At 40.5% G+C, this 20,328-nt stretch overlaps 1 protein-coding gene across 3 annotated transcripts in view; it reads left to right on the top strand.

Moving 5' to 3' along the window:
• The window catches only part of Scai (suppressor of cancer cell invasion), a 151,122-nt gene that overhangs the window by 102,627 nt on the left and 28,167 nt on the right, over positions 1-20,328 (top strand). For all 3 annotated transcript variants that reach the window (XM_008824779.3, XM_029559603.1, XM_029559606.1), the window contains 6 exons: positions 2,232-2,318; positions 3,900-3,998; positions 12,345-12,441; positions 16,767-16,865; positions 17,417-17,569; positions 20,013-20,114. In XM_008824779.3, the coding sequence (XP_008823001.1) occupies positions 2,232-2,318; positions 3,900-3,998; positions 12,345-12,441; positions 16,767-16,865; positions 17,417-17,569; positions 20,013-20,114 (637 nt within the window). The remainder of the gene's footprint in view (positions 1-2,231; positions 2,319-3,899; positions 3,999-12,344; positions 12,442-16,766; positions 16,866-17,416; positions 17,570-20,012; positions 20,115-20,328) is intronic.

The following is a 20,328-nucleotide window of genomic DNA, read 5'->3' as shown; positions in this document are numbered from 1 at the left end:
GTCAAAAAGACCAAAAAAAAAAAATTGAGACTGGGGAGATGATTCAGTCATACTGGTATGAGATTCCAGTCCTAGTAATCATGTGGTAAAATTCAAGGCAGAGACAGAGACTCCCCAGAAGCTCATGGGACGGCTGGCCTGGCCTAAACAGTATGAACAACAGGACAGGCCAGTTAGCTTGGTTTAGCAGCCATGCAGAAGCCCCAGAATCTCAAGGGCCAGCCAACCTGATACACATAATGGTGAACAGCAGGAGACCCTGTCTCAAAGATGGTAGAAAACAAAGATAAGTACAGACACCTAAGACTGTTGTCCTCTGATTTTTACATATGAGACATAGTACACACACCTGCGTTCACACAAACAGGTGCATACACATCTCACACACACATACACAGAAGATAGGACACAAATGGGGCTGGACCAATGTCTCAACAGTTAAGAGTACTGACTGTTCTCACAGAAGGGCTCGAGAGATGCTCAGCAGTTAAGTGCACTTGGCTGCTCTTGCAGAGGACCTGGGTTTGGTTCCCAGCACCCACATGGCAGCTAACAACCATCCATAATTCCAGTTTCAGGGGAATCTGACGTCCTCTTCTGACCTCTGTGGGCATTGCAGGACACGGGTGAACTTACATGTATCAAGCAATACACTCATACACATAAAATAAAAATAATAGAATAAAAAAAAAGAGCACTCACTGGCTGCTCTTACAGAAGACCCTTCAATTCCCAGCTGCTAATTGTCCATAACTCCAGTTCCAGGGGAATCTGACACCCTCTTCAGACCTCTGTGGGCATTGCATGACATGGGTGTATTACAGAACTGGAAAGCTTTTGCAATATCATGGTAATTAAGAACTTCGGCTGTTGGTCTGATTTTTCCGTAACAGATGCACTTTTGAGACAGGATCTCCCTGTAGCCCCAGCTGTCCTGGAACTCACTATGTAGACCAGGCTGGCCTCGAACTCACAAAGATCCAGCTGCCTCTGCCTCCCAAGTGCTGGGATTAAAGGTGTGCGCCACCACGCCTGGCTGTTTTACTATTTTTTTAACAGAGCATAGGGTAGTTTATTTACAGAAGAGTGAGTGCCCCACATTTTCGGCTGTGTAGTAAAGTCCACACTCAAATACAGATCCCTGTGAAGTGCCTCTTGGTGTTCTCAGCTTATAGATCCTTTGCCCCTCCCCCCACATGCAGCTAAGGTCAATTGATTGGGTGGGAGGGGTAACTGACTCCCCCCCTTGACTCCTTGATGAGAGTGGGAAAGAGGTGTGACTATAGCTTGCCAGCATAGTGGTTGGAAGACATTTCCAATTAACATTCCACCCCTTCCTCTGGCTCTTAACATTCTTTCCACCAGCCTCTTCCACAAAAGTCCCTGAGCCTTGGAGGGGGTGGTAGGTATGGGATGATCTTCCTCCCCTGGTGGCAAGGCACTGAACTTTTGGGATTTCTGCATCATCTGTTTTCCATGGGCTGTTGGCCAATTTGAGTGGGATTCCATCTACTATATTCACCCCTGCCACAGGGGGTTGGCTGGGTTTACAGTACCAGATGTGTGTTCTACCTCCCCAGGCATTCCACGACACAGGTACATTTACATACAAACAGGCAGTAACTCATACACATTAAAAAAAAAATTTGACTGCTCTTGCAGAGGACCCAGGTTTGCCTCCCAGCACCCACACAGTGGCCAACGACCATCTATAACTTCAGTTCTAGGGGATCTGATGCCCTCTTCTGGCAGTTGGTACACTTATATTCAAACTGACAACACTCATAACACATAAAATAAAAATAGATTTTAAAAAGTTGGGCTGGAGAGATAGCTCAGTGCTTAAGAACACTGGTTGGTCTTGCAGAAGACCCAGGTTCGAATCCCAGCACCCACATGGCAGCTAACAGCTATCCGTGACTCCAGTCCCAGGGGATCTGACAGTGTCTTCTGACCTCCTCGGGCATTGCACAACACAGGTGCACTTACCTACCTGCAGGCAATATACTCATACGCATGAAATTAAAATAATAAAATATTTTTTAAAAAATTAAAAAAAAAATCAGTCAGTAGCCAAACATTTTTTAATGTAGTTGAATGGTTATGTTGAAATTTTATAAAAAATTCATGAGCTTTGCTAACTTGATATTTTATCCTATTGAATTTATAGATTTGGTTGTTCTGAAATTTATAGCTTCTAATTTCTGTTGTTTTATCTCCTATCTAAACAGACAAGTCTTGGATAATCGGTATGGCTTGAAGCGGTGGCAAATAGGAGAAATTGCTTCCAAAATTGGACAGCTGTACTACCACTATTAGTAAGTGAATTACACATGGAAAGAATTAAATATTCCTCTGGTTAAAACAGAACATGTGCCAGGTGTTGTGGTGCATACCTTTAGTTCCAGCACTTGGGAGGCAGAGGCAGGCAGATGTCTGTGAGATCCGAGGCCAGCCTGGTCTTTATAGTGAATTCTAGGCCAACTGAGGCTACCTGGAAGATCCTGTCTCAAGAAGAAAAAAAAAAACGAAACAAAAACTACAAAAAACCAGAACATGCAGTCTGGAGGACAGGGTGTTACTCATGGACTTTAGACAGATCAAGATGGCATCAGGATATGACCTGCATAATCCAGGTACTATCATGGTCCGGACACTGTCACCGTCCAGGCACTATCAGTTGCTTCAGGGGCTCTTTTATACAGTCATTTGATCTTAAGGAGTTTGATCTTGATTTTTCATATGACAACTACATGAATTTATTGTTCTTAGGGCCTCACTTAAGTCCTGATGGTCTGTAGAGACTTGTGTTTGAGTGTTCACAAGATACTTTAAAAACTTCTAGTAAGCTATGATTTGAAAGATTGTGTCAAGTAAATTGCACTTTGGTTGTATACTTAGAACAGTAACATATTCCCACATTTGAATGAAGAAAGAACTTTTACAAATCTAAGTCTTGCCACAAAGTAGCATCAAATATACAATAAAAAAGGCTTAGACTAATTTTATTAAAGACTAAGAAAAGACCTCATCTTCCACAAGCTGGCATGCCCCTCAAATGCCCACCATTAAAATCCCTCTTTGCTAGAATATGATCTTTAAAAAAAATCTTGTTAAGGCACGGCATGGTGGCACATGCCTTTAATTCCAGCTCTTGAGACCCAGACCCAGAAGGATCTCTGTGAGTTTGAGGCTAGCCTAGTCTACAAAAGGACTTCAAGGCCAGCCAGGGCTACAGATTGAGACCTTGTTTTAAACCCTGACCCCACCCCCCAGAAAATCCCTTGTTAAGGTACTAAGAATAAGTGACTGCTGAATGCTTATCCCTAAACAAGACTTCTGCACCATCAACAACAACAACAACAACAAAAAAGGCATAGCATGGTGGCATACACCTTTAATCCCAGCACTCAGGAGGCAGAGGCAGGCAGATCTCTGTGAGTTTAAGGCCAGGCTGGTCTACATAGTGAGTTCCAGGCTGGCTGGGGCTACAGGGAGACCCTGTCTCAAAAAGACTTCTACACCATCCCTCCAATGCTCAAGGGCGTTAATTATGGAAATGGGGGTGGGGTGTCTGAAAGAATGTAAGCAGTGGAAGATGGAGAAGGGCTGCAAAATGTCGTGCAATATAGTCTTTGGAACCTCGAACTCCAAAAGTACATATGGCAGCACTGGATCTGTACAAAAATAGACCCATCAGCAGCCTGGCATGAATGGAGTGGGGCTAGGGTGCCCTACTCCCCACTGCTGAACGTTTTCCTACTGATAGATTCAAGGCAGGCAGGGAGGTCATTGCTTTCCTTGTGTGCCGACTAGTGACCCCACCAGCTTCAATAGTTAGTTCCAATTCAGTGGTCACATTAATGGTTGTAGTCATATTTAACTTTCCTTTCCCATAGTTTGCGCACATCTGAAACCAGTTATCTGAATGAGGCTTTCTCCTTCTACTCTGCAATCAGACAGAGATCGTATTACTCTCAGGTCAATAAGGAGGACAGGTAGGTATTACTGTGCTTCCAGAATATGAGAGCAGTGCATGTGGTAATTGTGCAGAACATGTCTCTTTTTATTGCATTTTTATTTTTTTATTTTATGTGTTTTGTTTGCATGTATGTATTTATGTGTACCATGTGTGAACAGTGCTCACAAAGGCCAGAAAAGGGCATCTGATCTCCTGAAACTGGAGCTATAGATGGTTGTTAGCTGCCATGTGGGTGCTGGGAATTGAACCCAGGTCCTCTGCAAGACCAGCCAGTGCTCTTAACCACTGAGCCATCTCTCCAGTCCTAATCTTTATTCATACATCTTTAAAAGGTTACTGACAAATTTCATATAGAACCAGAGAAAAGATTGTTGTTATTTGAGTTTTTTTATTTATTTATTTATTTATTTATTTATTTATTTATTTATTTATTTATTATTTTGGTCTTTTTGAGACAGGGCCTCCTTGTAGCCCCAGCTGGCCTGGAAGTCACTATGTAGACCAGGCTGGCCTTGAATCCACAGAGGTACACTTGCCTCTGCCTCCCAAGGGCTGGGACTAAAGGCATGCACCACCACACCCAGCTTGATTGATTTATTTTTATTTTATGTGTGTGGGTGTTTTGTGTGCATGTATATAATGGAATCCATGCATGTAATGCTTATGGAGACCAGAAGAGTTCCATGCAACTGGAGTTGTTAGCTACCATGTCAGTGCTGGGAACTGAACTTGGGTCCTTCGGAAAAGCATAGGGTCCTCTTAACTGCTGAACCATCTCTCCAGTCTGAATTTTCTGTTTTAAACTCAATACTGCCGGGTATGACGGTGTGTATGCCTTTGATACCATCACTGGAGAGGAATAGGCAGAGGCAGGCAGTTTTATGAGTTTGAGGCCAGTCTGGTCTACATAGTGAGTTCTATGCTAGGTGGGGCTACATAGTGAGACCCTGTATCAAAAATAATGAAATAAAGCATGCAGCAAGAATATTGTTTTGGTATTTATTTAACATTCCACTGGTTAAGTGGTTTTCCATTTATTTATTTATTTATTTATTTTGGAGGGGGTAGTAGTGTTTTGAGATATAAAGTCTTACACTGGCTTTGAACTCCTTTGCCTCAACCTCCTGAATCCTGGGGTTACAGGTGTGTCACCATGCCCAGCTGAGCTCTACTGTTTGTTCAGGTTTTTTTTTTTTTTTTTTGTTCTTTTGACATCATGTAGCATTCATGGATTCCTAGTGGAAATCTGTTGACACATATAACACATACAAGACTATAGCAGGTACTTAGAACTAGGGGAGCAAACGAGAGGTGGTGTGCTGGATCCTTCTGAAGATTTTCTTCTGATGGGTTACAGCATTTGGGGTATGGACTGTGGAAGAAACACAGAGGGTTTTTGTTGCATTTCAAGGACTGTTGAAGGAGAACATTCAGACCATAGAAGGTCTACTCCCTGGAACAGGACTCACAGTCGTTATAAAGTGAAGAGATTGTATTTTCTTAGCTGTGAAAGCAATAACATGGTTGTGATATTTTTTCTGAGAGTGCTGTGGTCAGTGGTTGTTAAATTTTCTAGCTAAGTGTTGACATTTAGAGGCATTCTGTCCACTTTGTTCCCTTGGGCATCGTTTACAAACTTCTCTCAGGGAGTTTCTTTGACATGGGGTGGTGTGCGGATGATGGCGTCTGCACTCACCCTACTGTCCTTGTCATTCCCTTGCTTCATCTCTACCCGTGTTCCATCCATTGCTTTTCCTTCATATTTTCTTATGGCTGTCCTCACATATTTTCAGCACAGATGTAGTTCCTCAGCCCTAACTCTTGTCTATTTGTGTTTTGTAATTTGTGTATTTAAAAATATTTTATTATTTTTATTTTATGTGTATGAGTGTATTGCCTGCATGGGAAGGTGCTTCTTTGTCATGGAATGCCCATGGAGGTCAGAAGAGGGCGTCAGATGCCCTGACTGGAGTTAGATGGTTGTTAACCTCCATGTAGGTGCTGGGAATCGAATACAGTTCCTCTGTAAGAGCAGCCAATGCTCTTAACTACTGAGCCATTTCTCCAGTCCTCTTTACAAATTGGTTTTTTTTTTTTTTTTTTTTTTTTGATAAGGGTTCCCCCTCCCTAAAACTCACTTTATGCGCAAAACTAACGTGTCTGGGAATCGAATACAGTTCCTCTGTAAGAGCAGCCAATGCTCTTAACTAGTGAGCGATTTCTCCAGTCCTCTTTACAAATTGGTTTTTTTTTTTTTTTTGGCTTTTTGAGATAGGATCTCCCTGCCTAGAACTCACTATGTAGGCCAAACTGACCTGGAACTCACAGAGATCTGCCTGCCTCTGCTTCCCAAGTTCTGGGATTAAAGGTGTATGCCACCATGCCCAGCTATAAATAAATTTTTTATGGGGGGGTGTCTTTTTGAAACAGGGTCTCCCTGTAGCCCCAGCTGTCCTGGATTCTCTTTGGAGACCAACTGGCCTCAAACTCATAGAGATCTGCCTACCTCTGCCTCCCGAGTGCTGGGATGAAAGGCGTGCGCCACCATGCCCAGCCTATAAATAAATGTTTTTAAAAAATAAATATAAGTGAAGAACAATTTTAAGCAACAGAAAAAAAATGCCTTGTATAATTCACTTTTGTGCATTTTCTAATGTGCCAAAATGCAAATTGCCTTGAACACCTTAGCTTAAAACCTAAAAGTTATTGCAATCATTTTTAGCTTAATAAAGTACCACATCTAAATTGTTTTCCTGTGCTAGCTTTTAGTGTGGATTATATGAAAACAAGAATGACAGAAGTCTTGCTTTGGGACTATAAGTTAAAAATCAGGGCTAGTAAATGGGCTCAGTGGGTATAAGTAATTGCTACACAGGTCCAATGATCAGAATTTGGTCCCTGAAACCCACATAAAGGTGGAGCAAGAATACTGACTCCACAAAGTTGTCCTGGCCTCCACATAGAGCCATAGCCTTTGCACCCCACCTCTAGTGATAACAACAGGTAAAAATTAAAAAAAAAATCAAATGCCAACGCATTATGAAAATGCCTAGACATGTTCTGTGTAGTTAGGGAGAGGTTAATTCAGTTAATAGCTTGTTTGTTTTGCTCTTAGTATTCCTGGGATAAAGAGCTAGTCAAAGTGGTGCTGAGCAGCATCTGCTAAAATCAATAGCTACCAGCCAGAATCAAGTAGGAAAGTGTTTTACAACTTCACAATTCATTTAAATTACACCAGTATCTACTCTCAAATAGCACATTCTCTGTATGACTTAAGCACCTAAAGATTATGTGAAAGGCAAGAAAATGGTATATTGTAGCAGTCACTAAGGTGGCCGGCTCCTCCTAAGTGGAAAGAATTGTCAGAATGGCTCACTCCATTTCCTTTTCTGCTAGTAGAGGATATATAGTCAGGCAGAGCCTGATTGAACTACAGATGGCCAAGACTGAACCAGGTAGAGTGAGATAAAGAGAAGTTGGAGGTTCTAAGCACAGAGAGGTGGTGAGAAATGTTGCAGAGAGTGGCCTGGGAGGTTCACTTTTCCTGGCAGATGTGTAGTTATGAAGTGTGCCTGCAGGAGGCATAAGACTGAAGCTCTGGAACCCAAAAGTTGGTCAAGAGCATCACTATCTGTATGTGATGATGATGGTAGTAGTTTTGTCGTTCTCTAGATATGTTTTGTTTGTGTGTATGAATGTGGGGGTGCATCTGCCCCACTGTACATGCTATGCTCTTCTTCTACACTGCAGGTCCTGGGGAGCAACCTCCAAGTTCAGGATTGGCAGCTAGCCAATTGAATTGTGTTGTTGTTGTTTGTGTGTGTGTGTGTGTGTGTGTGTGTGTGTGTGTGTGTGTGTGTCTCCCTGTAGCCCCAGCTGGCCTGTAACTCACTTTGTAGATCAGGGTGGTCTCAAACTCACAGAGATTTACCTGCCTCTGCCTCCTAAGTGCTGAGATTACAGGCGTGTGCTACAACACCCAGCCAATGTTTTGTTTTAAGTAGGCATTATGAGTTTAAATTTGAAACTTTGTTGCTTCTGAATGGTGGTGTTGAGAATGTACTGTGACCTTTTTCAGTGAGGGATATGCTCTTTCTTAGGGTGTGGGACATGGCTCAGTAGGATATGGGCTCTGGGACAGATTTTTAGGGTATCTGAGGCATATGAATGTGTAGTACTGATGAACCCCTGCTGTGCTTTCGGGGGTTGAACACTGGCTCCCAGAACAGATTTGTTGGTCCTCTTTGGTATGTTTGCAAGGGGAGCAAACTATGGCCTGCATATTCGAGTTTATACTGCCTGGCAGCTTAGACTTATTCCCAGGTCAAAAGCTACGAAAAGACACATATGCTGTAGACATGCAGTATGGCTTACAAAGCTTTAAATATTTACTGATCCTTTATAGAAAGTTTGCTAGCTGTATAAATCACAATAAAGGTTCATAGGATCTGGTATTTATCAAAAATTTCAAGAATTAGTATCATTCTTCTCTTTGAATTTCATTTCTGACAGTGTGATAGCATAAATAACCTAAAATACTTTCTGTTTGAAAACACCTGGAAATGGTGACTACAATAGATTAGTCATGGAGCTGGCAAGATGCCTCAGCAAGTAAAGGCTCTTGCTGCCGAGCCTGACAATTTGGGTCCTACAGTGGAATGAGAGAACCAACTACTACTACAAGTTGTCCTCTGACCTCCACGCTCCTGCCTTCTGTAGAGGTTGTAAGATACAGCACTAAAACAGTGTTTTCCTAATCAGAAAGTGAATATGAAAGCACAATAGAGAAAAACAAAGCCCAGATGGGCAAAGGGAAAACAAATAGTAAGTGGTCAACACAAACTCAGCAAAGCAATGTAAGCATTCAGAGTAAATGGTGTAATGGTGTAAGTACATCAAACACACAGCAGGATCAACAGCGTGGATAGAGCAGGAAAACCTTACCGGTAATAGGCTATTTATAAAAGATGCTCTTAAATAAAAAGACTCATATTGTTGAAAATCGGATGGAAAAGGCATGCATATAAACAGCACTGAGAAAGCAGCTTGGTTGTATTAACATAAGAAAATGGGATTTCAAGACAGAATATTCTTTCTGGAATTATTTTTACCTCATATTTTCTGCTTATAGTCTAGTCTCCTATTCTTCCTGTAGGCTTAAAAGTTTACTATTTTCTCTAGGAAGACTTTTTTTGCCTATGACCCAGTCCTGTGAGCTTATATTAGTGTTTCTTGTCACTGAGCTTTTAATCCATCATGGCAGGAAAGGTGTGGTGGTAGGAGCTGCTTGTGGCTGGGACTGCAGGACCAGGAGGCAGTTTTTCACATTGTATTGTCAGGAAGCATTGTGCTGAGGCAGACATGAGGCAGGCCTGTAGCCTTCAAGATCTGCAGCCAGCAACCTACTGAAGCCAGCCTCCTAATCTACTACTAGTTGGGGATCAAGTGTTCAAAAATTGGGGACTTTGGGGGCTAGAGAGATGGCTCAGCGGTTAAGAGCACTGACTGCTCTTGCAGAGGACCTGGGTTCAATTCCTAGCACCCACATGGTGGCTACAAACCATCCTTAACTCCAGTTCCACGGGCCTCCGAAGCCCTCTTCTGACCTCTGCAGCATTGCACGACATGGGTGCACTCACATACATGTAGGCAATACACTCGTACACATAAAATAAAAATAATAAATATTTTTAAAAATAGGGACATGTCAGATTCAAATCAAAATAGGGCTCATATGGTATCCTTTATTTCTCCTCTGATTATATTTATTCCACTGTGTTTTGTATATTTAATTAATTCATACTTATTTTAATTACTTTTCTATCTGTGAGGTCTGTAAAGAAGGGATTTTCTCTCTGTAATTTAATCATTGTCCTTTTAACAACATGGCATTGTCTCTTAGTCACCTAGATTCTCAATAGGTACATGTTGAATGGATGAATATGTGAATGATTATTTTAGTCACTTTGTGAAAAAATGTGTTTAAAAGGCTGGGTGTGGTGGTGCATACCTTTAATCCCAGCACTTGGGAGGCAGAGGCAGGCAGATCTCTGTGAGTTCAAGGCCAGCGTGGTCTACATAGTGAGTTCCAAGACAGCTGGGGCAACAGGGAGACTCTGTCTTAAAAAGACCAAAAAAAAAAAGCTATATGGGCTGGAGAGATGGCTTAGTGCTTAAGAGCATCTGCTGTTGTTACAGAAGACCTGGGTTGGGTGTTATGAGGTTTGTTTCACCAGGGAAGACCACTCAGACACAGGAATTGCCAAAAGAAAGTCGTTTATAGCTGGCTGGTGACTACACTGGGCATTCGGGTCCCAAGTACAGCCCCAAGTACATTCGGGTCCCAAGTACAGTTTTTAGGGTAAACTTTTATACAGAAAATCCACATGCAGGGGTGAAAAGTTTAAGTTCCGGGGCTGGAGAGATGGCTCAGCTGTGAAGAACACTGGTTGTTCTTGTGGAATACCCAGGTTCGAATCCCAGCACCCACATGGCAGACAACAACTGTCTGTAACTCCAGTCCCAGGGGATCCAACAGCCTCTTCTGACCTTCACGGGCATTGCACAACATGGGTGCACTTACCTACATGCAGGCAATACACGTATACACATAAAAAATAATAATAAAATTAAAAATAAAAAGTTTAAGTTCCAAAGCTTAGGGTGGAAAGCCCCCCTAACAATTTGTATTCTGTAAGAGAACAATTTATTCTGCAAGAGCAAGCCAAGGGAAGAGTACAGAAGCCATAAGTCTGCTGTTAGCGGGAGCAATCAGGCATATGCCAACCTGTTCTAAAATTCCACACCTTGGTGCATCTGGGTCAAACTTTTCCACCACATTTGAGCTAACTTCTCTAGCTTTAACTACTGTGGCTTGCTTATAACATGGCATAGCTATGGTCAATCCTGAGGTGCCCCACCACATGGGTTCTCGGGACACACAAAGCAACTAACATCTGTCAGTAAATCTAGTTCCAAGCCATCTGATGCCCCCTTCTGGCCTCCAGGCATTGCATACACAAGTGAAGGTACATACCTGCATGCAAAACGCTTATACACATAAAATTAAATAACAATTTGAAAGCTATATGATCTAGTTTTTTAAAAATATTATTTTTATTTGATGTATATGAGTGTATTGCTGCATGTATGTGAGTGCACCCGTGACATGCAGTGCTGTGGCGGTCAGAAGAGGGATTTGGATTCCCCTGGAATTGGAGTTAAGGATGGTTCATAGCTGCCATGTGGGTGGATGCTGGGAATCGAACCCGGGTCCTCTGCAAGAGCAGTTGGTGCTTTTAACGGCTGATCCATCTCTCCAGCCATCAAAGATATTTTTTTAAAAAACTAAATCACGAGGCTGGAGCTGGAGAGATGGCTCAGCTGTTAAGAGCACTGACTGCTCCTGCAGAGGACCTAGATTCAGTTCGCAGCACTCACATGACGGCTAACAACTGTCCGTAAATTTTTTAAATTGTGTTTATTATTTTTATTTTATGTGTACGCATGTATTGCCTGCATGTAGGTAAGTGCACCCATGTTGTGCAGTGCCCGCAGAAGACAGAAGAGGTCGTCGGATTCCCTGGAACTGGAGTTATGGACAGTTGTTAGCTGCTATGTGGGTGCTGGGATTCGAACCTGGGTCTTCTGCAAGAACAGTCAGTGTTCTTAACCGCTGAGCCATCTCTTCATCCCCTATTTAATTAATTAATTAATTTTGGAACAGGGTCTCCCAAAATTAAAACTGGCCAGCTGGCCTGGAACTTGCTATGTAGACCAGACTGAACTTGATCTCATGGAGATCCACCTGCCTCTGCCTCCCCTGTATTGGGGTTAAAGGTATGCATTACTCCTGCCAGTTTTTATTTTGATTTTTTTGAGACAAGATCTCATGTATCCAGGTCTGGCCTTGAACTCACTACTTGACCTTGGGCTCCTGGTCCTCCTGCTTTCACTCCTAAGTGCTGTGAGTCCAGATGTGTGCCACCATGTCAGGCTAAGGCTATGTGGTTTTATGTGGGAAAAAAGTTTATTTATTTTTGAGTTATTTTTATTTAATGTGAATGAGTGTTTTGCCTGCATATGTGTAGGTATATGATGTGTTCAGTGCCTAAGGAGGCCAGAAGAGGACATCAGATCCCCTGAAACTGGAGTTACAGACAGTTGTTAGCCACCCTAAGGGTGCTGTGAACCAAACCCAGGTCCTCTTGCAAGAGCAGCCAGTGCTCTTAATTGCCAAGACATCTTATGTGGGAAATTTTATCAGCATCCAAAAGATGAAATTTTAAAAGCCAACAGAAAGTTGGAAAAGTTAAAATGTTTTCCATTTTAATGTAATAGTTCCTTTTCCTATCTGCCACAGGCCTGAGTTGGTGGTTAAGAAGCTACGGTACTATGCAAGATTTATAGTAGTTTGTCTTCTTCTTAATAAAATGGATGTTGTGAAGGATCTGGTAAAGGTAAATGTACTACTTTTATTTTTTTTATTTTTTCATTTTTATGCGCAGGGTCTTGGTGTATAGCTCATGTTGGTCTTGAATTTGCAATCCTCCTGACAGCCTCCCCAGTTCTAGAATTATATCTACTTTAAAACATTAATTTCTAATTATATATGGATTAAAAAAATAGATTTGAGGCTAATTTATTTTTAGGGGGTGACCCCAGAGTTTCATGCATGCTAAACATGTGCTACACCACTGAGCAATGCTTACCATAGTTCTAAATAATTTTGATATATCTGGGCTAATCACTGCATTCATAGTATAATAACCTCTGGCAAGAGTAATGAGAAATGGGTTGTCAAGTCTCTTGGTATTTCTGTTTGCACTGCCTAAAACATTCACTGAGAGGATATAAATGTCTTGCTTTTGTCCCTTCACCATGTTTTCCATTTTTATGTCCTATCAATGGATGGTTAGATAGTGCAAACAGATGTTAAAATACTTCATTTAGGGGAAAAAAAAAAGAATGTAAGAAAAAGTACATGCTGTTTACCAGAACATTGTGAATATGTTTAAGTTTTCCATTTCTTTTGTGTTACTTACTTTTGTGTTGTGCATATCAAAATACTTGACAGCTTAAGGGTTTGAAGATTTTTTTTTAATTTTATTATTTTTATTTTTATGTGTATGAGTGTATTGCCTGCATGTATGTGAGTGCACAGTAGGATGTAAATCCAAAAAGGAAGTATTTTTTGTATGTTAAAATTTTTTAGTTTCTCCTTTCATACATTTTGGATAAATTTATTGCTGAGATAAGTACCTAGGAAGTAGATCTTTATTAAGTTTTTATTGATGTGAATCATTCTGAAATTTTGTTTTGTTTTGTTTGTCCTTTTTAGACAGGGTCTTTCTGTAGCCCCAGCTAGCCTGGAGCTCACTATGTAAACCAGGCTAGCCTTGAACTCACAGAGGTCCACCTGCCTCTGCCTCCCGAATGCTGTGATTAAAAGTGTGCGCCACGACACCTGGCTCTGAAATTTTCTATTTTTCAAATTAAAAATCTGTTATTTTCATTCTTAGGTTTCCCTTATAATTGGGTATTCCTACACTGATCAAACTTAACTATGTGATGATCCGTTACGAATACTACAAATAGCTGTTCTTTTTTTTTCTTTTTTAATTTTATTTATTATTATTTTTTAACCACTCTTCTGTACTTTGTTTATTGACTTACAATCACCCTTGTCTCTTGTAAAATAAATGACGTAGGCAAATTTCAAATTGGTAGAAATAACATTTTTAATAGAATCTTTAGGTTAAAGCATTGAATATGAGTTTTATTTAACAAAAATAAACATATACAGCTTAAAAGATTTTTTTTTTTTTTTTTTGGTTTTTTTGAGAAAGGGTCTCCCTGTACTCACAGAGATCTGCCTGCCTCTGCCTCCCAAATGCTGGGATTAAAGGTGTGCACCACCACACCCAACCTAGATTAAAAGATAAATAAATATCATATATGAGATTTTGAAATATCATATATTAAAGGCAGGAAAAAGCAACATTATACTCAAAATATAAATACTAGAGTTCATTATCTGGCACTTTCAAAGAGGTAAACTAAAATGCCAATAGGTTAGAACATGGTTAAATCACAAATTTTTTTATTAACAGTTTGCTCTGTACTTTTCCTACTCAAGTAATACTGAAAACATCTAAGAATTCTTCCTATTGTATAAATGAATGTGCTAGACTATTTGTTTTCCACACTGAAACACAGGTAATGATGCATCTCCAATACTTAAGAGTGACTTTTTCTTTTAGTATAATAGAAAGATGTCCAGAACACCTAAGGCACTGTAGAATGCATTCTCATTACTAAAAAGAAAATAATCTCCATTTAGATTTTGGGACGGAATATAATACAGCAATTACTCATGGAGCAGTTGCATTAATGAAGAAGAAAATTTGGTTGAGGATCAAATAAACCTACAAAGTTGTCCCTTTAATAAGCTCCAATTCTGGGAATACAAGTATAAAAAAAAGAACACAGTTAAATCTACAAAAATATCACATCTTATTCTATTAAAATATACTAGCAATTGATGTTATTACTTTCATTTTGTTTCCCATAATACTCTTACCTTGCCATACTATCTTAATTAGGTCGTGCTGTGGTCTTTTTTGTTATGAAAAATTTTGGTGTTTGGATAATGTTACCATTTTATTTTATAAAGATATTTTCCTTAATACATTTCAGGAATTTCAAATTTGTGTGTGTTCATGAAAGTGATCACATATCTGTATTTGAGTCCTGTTACTAAATTTTTGTCACAGTTGTGATATTTATATTTCACAGAGTGAAATTTTTTTAAGCCACAGAAGTCAGAAGTGGGCTTTGGATTCCCCTGGAACTGGAGTTAAGGACAGTCCATAGCTGCCATGTGGGTGCTGGGAATTGAACCCAGGTCTCTGCAAGAGCAGTCTGTGCTCTTAATTGCTAGCCATCTCTCCAGTCTCCAGAGTGAAATCTTTGACAGTGAATAACTGATGAGATTTAAGAATTTTGAGAGGTTCCTGTTCACTATGAATTTTCTTATGTGTTCTAAGATTAGAGTTCTATGTAAATGACTCTTCATATTCTTTTGAGCTGTAGAGTTTCTTTACACTACAGATTCTGTGACGTTCAAGATGATTTGAAGTTCAAGTAAAGTCTTTTTCACAGTCTTTATATATCTAGTTTCTCCCACATACGAGTTGTGTTATGTTGAACAAGAAATAGCTTTTGTTGAAGATTTTGCTTCACTAATTTTAGTTCTAAGCTTCGGCGTCAGTATAAATTCTATGTTTTCTAGGATTTACTTATTAAAATTTTCATCATTATACCTACCTTTAAAAGTTTCTATTATGAATTATGTAATGATTTCTAAGTATTTAGCACAGGGTGAAGGATTTTCTACATTCTGTATTTCTGTAGCCTGCTCTCCAGTATGACTTCTGTGAGTGCTAATTGGCATATAAAGGAACTGGCTGCATTACTTACATTCGTAGTATTTTTATTCACTATTAATGCTTTACTGTTCTCTAAGAGGTGAAATATAATTAAGGGGCTTGATGCATTCTTCACATTGTTAGGGGTTTTCTCTGATGTCGTTTCTTTTATGGACTGTTGGCAGCCAGCCAGGGCTCCATCTTTGGCTGGCTCGGCTGTGCTCGCTTCCCACAAAATATGATTAAGGGGCTTGATGGATTCTTAACATTCTTGGGGGTTTTCACTGACGTGGTTTCTTTTATGGACTGTAGGATTACATATTTGATTAAAGAACTTTTCATATTCTTCACATTTGTGGGGCTTCTCTCCGGTATGAATTCTTTCCTGTGCTCTAAGAGATATATAGATGTAAAGGACTTGTGACATTTTCCACATTTGTAGGGTTTTTTTCCAGTATGGATTTTTTGATGTTCTCTAATTTGTGATAGTTGGCGAAAGGACTTCTCACACTCTGTACAGTTGTAGGGTTTCTCGCCAGTATGAATTCTTTGGTGTCTCTGAATATGTGATATTCAACTAAAGGACTTTTCACGGTCTTCACATTTGAAGGGTTTTACCCTTGAATGAATTCTTTGATGCCTCCTGAAGTTTTGAGCTCATAGTAAATGATTTGTCACATTCTTCACATTTGTAGGGCTTTTCTCCAGTATGAATTCTTTGATGTACTGTAAGATATGATTCATAACAAAAGGACTTCTCACATTCTGTACATTTTTATTTTATGTGTATGAGTGTTTTACCTGCATGTATGTGAGTGCACCCGTGTCCTGCAATGCTGCAGAGGTCAGAAGAGAGCTTCGGATTCCCCTGGAACTGGAGTTAAGGATGGTTGGTAGCCACCATGTGGGTGCTGGGAATTGAACCTGAGTCCTCTGAAAGAGCAGTCAGTGCTCTTAACTGCTGAGCCATCTCTCTAGCCCCATCTGTTCATTTATTTTTATGGAGATTTAAATTATTGTATTTTTTATTTTTTATTTATAGATTTTTGTGTGTGTATTTCATACAGAACATCCCAAACAATCTTATTCCTCTTTATACCTGCATCCCAAATAGCACCCTCCCATGGCACCCCCCCTCCACTGGAGCCTATATAATCTTGTCATTGTATGTGTTTACAATTGTGATGGAAGTCAGAGGACAGTTTGTAGGAGTTGGTTCTCTTCTTCCACCATGTGGTTCCCATGAATTGAACCCAGGTGGTTCCCAGGTGGCAGGTGCCTTTACCCAATGAGCCATCTCACTAGCCTTTTTATGGAGATTTTTATTGTTTTTCTCTGTGGTATTTTAATATCAGGAATTATCTGATGAAATTGAAGATTATACTCATCGCTTTAACACTGAAGATCAAGTGGAGTGGAACTTGGTGCTTCAAGAAGTAGCAGCTTTCATTGAGGTCAGCTTGTTTTGGTGGTATTGGTTTTTTTTGACAGGGTCTCCCAGTAACCCTGACTAGCCTGGAACTCACTATGTAGACCAGGTTGGCCTCGATCTCACAGAGGTCCAACTGCTTCTGCCTCTTGAGTGCTTGGAGTAAAGGCATGTGTCCCCACGCCTGGCTGAGGTCAGTTTTTACTGATTTTTGTTTATTTTATGTGTATGAGTGTTTTGGGCTGCATGTATGTAAGTACACCATGTGAGTGCAATGCCTGCAGAGGTCAGAAGAGGGGTTTCGGATCCCCTGGAACTGGAGTTATGGATGGTTGTTAGCTGCCAGGAGAGTGGCTGGGAACCAAATCCGCATCCTCTGCAAGAGCAGCCAGTGCTCTTAACCTCGGAACCATCTCTCCAGCCTCTGAGGTCGGTTTTAAAGTGAAAAGTTGTTATAATCATCTTAAGCTAAATGACTGTGCTCCATTTTATGGTCTGTATATGATGTTGAGAAGAAGAAAATACATGTTGATATTTATTTTGTTTTACCATTAACTTCTTGATTTTTTTCTTCAGGCAGACCCTGTGATGGTGTTAAATGATGATAACACCATTGTTATTACATCTAATCGTCTTGCTGAAACAGGAGCCCCCTTGCTGGAGCAAGGCATGATTGTGGGCCAGTTATCTCTGGCCGATGCACTCATTATTGGTAATTGTAATAATCAGGTAATGAACTGTGAAAGATGATGCTTAAAATTTACTTGGAAATTGTTTTGGTTTTTTGAGACAGGATCTTCCTGTAGCCCCAGGTGGCCTACAAGTCACTTTGTAGACCAGTCTGAACTGAAGTCTCACAGAGATCCACCTGCCTCTGCCTCCAGAGTGCTGAGATTAAAGGTGTGTGCCACCACACCCAGCTAACTTTGAAAAATTTTTGTCATGGAGTCAGAAAAGGGTTGAATAACCTAGAGCTGGAGTTAGAGGCTTTTGTGAGCCACCTGATTTGGGTGCTAGAAACTGAACTTGGGTCCTTTGAGAGAGTAGTATGTGCTCGTAACCATTGAACTTCATCCCCAGCCTAGTCATTATTTATGAAGAAACAGTGATATCACAAAGTGTGTGTGTGTGTGTTTGTGTGTGTGTGCGTATGTTTAACACAAAAAATCAAAGTGCCTTCACTAATGGACCTTGCACTTTAGTTATGAAAGCAAATGTTAACCAAGTAACTGCTTGGATGATATCAAGTAGCCACTTCAATAAATGTGACAAAGGATAAATCTTTGGTTCTGATGTCTGGCATCAAGGAATTTGGGTTGGTCTCAGAGGTCATTACATGTTTTTCTGAGAATGGTGCTTTGGTGAAGAACTAGAGTATTTGGAAAGTTACTCATATCGAGAGTAAGATTGCCACATCATGCCATTATAAGAATTGGTATTGCCATATGGAGGCCCAGTTGGCTTGGGAAGCATGAGACACTAATAGAAGCTGTGCCCATTGCAGTAGAGAGAACAAGAAGCACAGGAGGAAGCCAGAGAGGTAGGACTGTGTTCCCAGGGTCTGGCAGGCACACCAAGTAATGTGTCTGTTTCCTCAGTTCACAGCAAAGCCAGCAAAGTGTCCAGAGGAAGAAGAGGATTGTGATGAGGGTTGTGTTTTGAGGAGACCTTTTTTTTATTTTTATTTTTTGGTCTTTTTGAGACAGGGTCTCCTTATAGCCCCAGCTGTCCTGGAACTCACTATGTAGACCAGGCTGGCCTTGAACTCACAGAGATCTGCTTGCCTCTGCCTCCCAAGTGCTGGGATTAAAAGTGTGCTCCACCACGCCCAGCAAGATCATTTTTTATCATTGATTTGTTTATTGCTAGTTTTAGTTAGCATACAAAGTGATGGTAATACTTTGTCCTACAGGAAAGGTGATAATACTAGATCCATAAGGTTGGTTTTGAGAGATAGGTAAAAGGTACAGCCAGTAGCACTTGGTATGTCATGGGATATAGAGGGAAAGAAAGTCTAAATTTCAAGGATCACTTTGAGATTTTGGCTTTGTACAGTTATATAGGTAACATAGGGTGCTCTTCAGGTGACCCTGCTTCCATGGTTTGGAATGGGAAAAGACTATCTGTAGAGGGAGGAGAGTTAGAGAAGAATTAAAGGGCTAGTGAGGACTGGAGATGTAGCTCAGTTATTAAAGAACCTTGAATTCGTGAGGCCCTGAGTTCCATCCCCTGTACTACATAAATGGGGTCTGATGGCAAACAGTTATAATCTTAGCAATGGGAAGGTGGAAGTAGTGAGATCAGAAGTTCAAGGTCACTTTAGGCTATATAACCACCCTGGGCTACATGAGACCCTGTCTCAAAAAAATGGGACAGGGCCTGGAGAAATGGCTCAGTGGCTAAGAGTACTTACTGTTCTTCCAGAGAATCCAACTTTGACTCCCAGTACCCACATCAGGCAGCTCACAACTACTTGTAACTTCAACTCCATGAGCTCCTGCTCTCATGTACACATATGTACATATGATTAAAAATAATAAAACTACATCTTAACAAAAAAATTAAATGGGACTAGAATGTGGCTCAGTGGTATAACCCTTGTTTGGCATGCATGAGACCCTGGGTTTGATCCTCAGCACTGCATCATGTATGTATGAATGAGGTATAGTTCTGAAATTTCAATGAATAGTCTTCCTAAATAAATATAGAAATCACTTCTCTTTGACCTATTGCCTGGTGCCTATTTAGTGTTCTGCATATGTACTAGTGAGAAAATGGAAGGGACGCACTCTTAAAATATATGTAGTTCCAAAACATACTGAAGAGATTATAAAACTTGAGTTCAGATACTTAGCTGAAAGGTAGCATGTTTTATAGGACCTGTTTTAACTTTCTTGTTGCTTTATAAGAACCACTTGAGGGAATTGATGCATCAGTGGAGGTCTAGATAGAAGAAATACATGCTGGAGGCAGCCCAAAGATTATACACAGTATAGAGTGAACATGCATGTCACTGCACAGTTCTTTTGCCCTGTCTTTTGAAAATCTTTGTGTTGCACCATTACAAAGTGCCAGCTGTCATTAGGTACACCTGAAATTCAGGGGTAATAATGTGACTAAAAACTACAAGGCCTCCCCATTTCATTAATGACTAGGTTTTTGTTTTTTGCAGGTTAAATTCAGTGAATTAACTGTTGATATGTTCCGGATGTTACAAGCCCTGGAAAGGGAGCCAATGAATTTAGCTTCCCAAATGAATAAACCAGGAATGCAGGTGATGATCTCCCCACATTTTCCAGGGTGGTAACTCTTGCTGGTTCTGTTTCCCTTGGGGTACACAAGCGTGAATAAAGAGCTCTCTTGAACCAGGCATGGTGTCTCACATGATTCCAGCATTTGGGTGTTTGGGGGTGGGGGGCAAGACAGGAGAATTGTTGCAAGATTGAGGCCAGCCTGGGCTTAGTGAATTCTGAGAAAAAATAAAAAGA

This window comes from Nannospalax galili, unplaced genomic scaffold (genome assembly GCF_000622305.1).
Source record: "Nannospalax galili isolate Female #2095 unplaced genomic scaffold, S.galili_v1.0 scaffold290, whole genome shotgun sequence".
In the NCBI taxonomy this organism is placed as follows: Eukaryota; Metazoa; Chordata; class Mammalia; order Rodentia; family Spalacidae; genus Nannospalax; species Nannospalax galili.
Note: the sequence above shows the minus strand (reverse complement) of the source record. Positions and strands in the feature narration are given on the sequence as shown.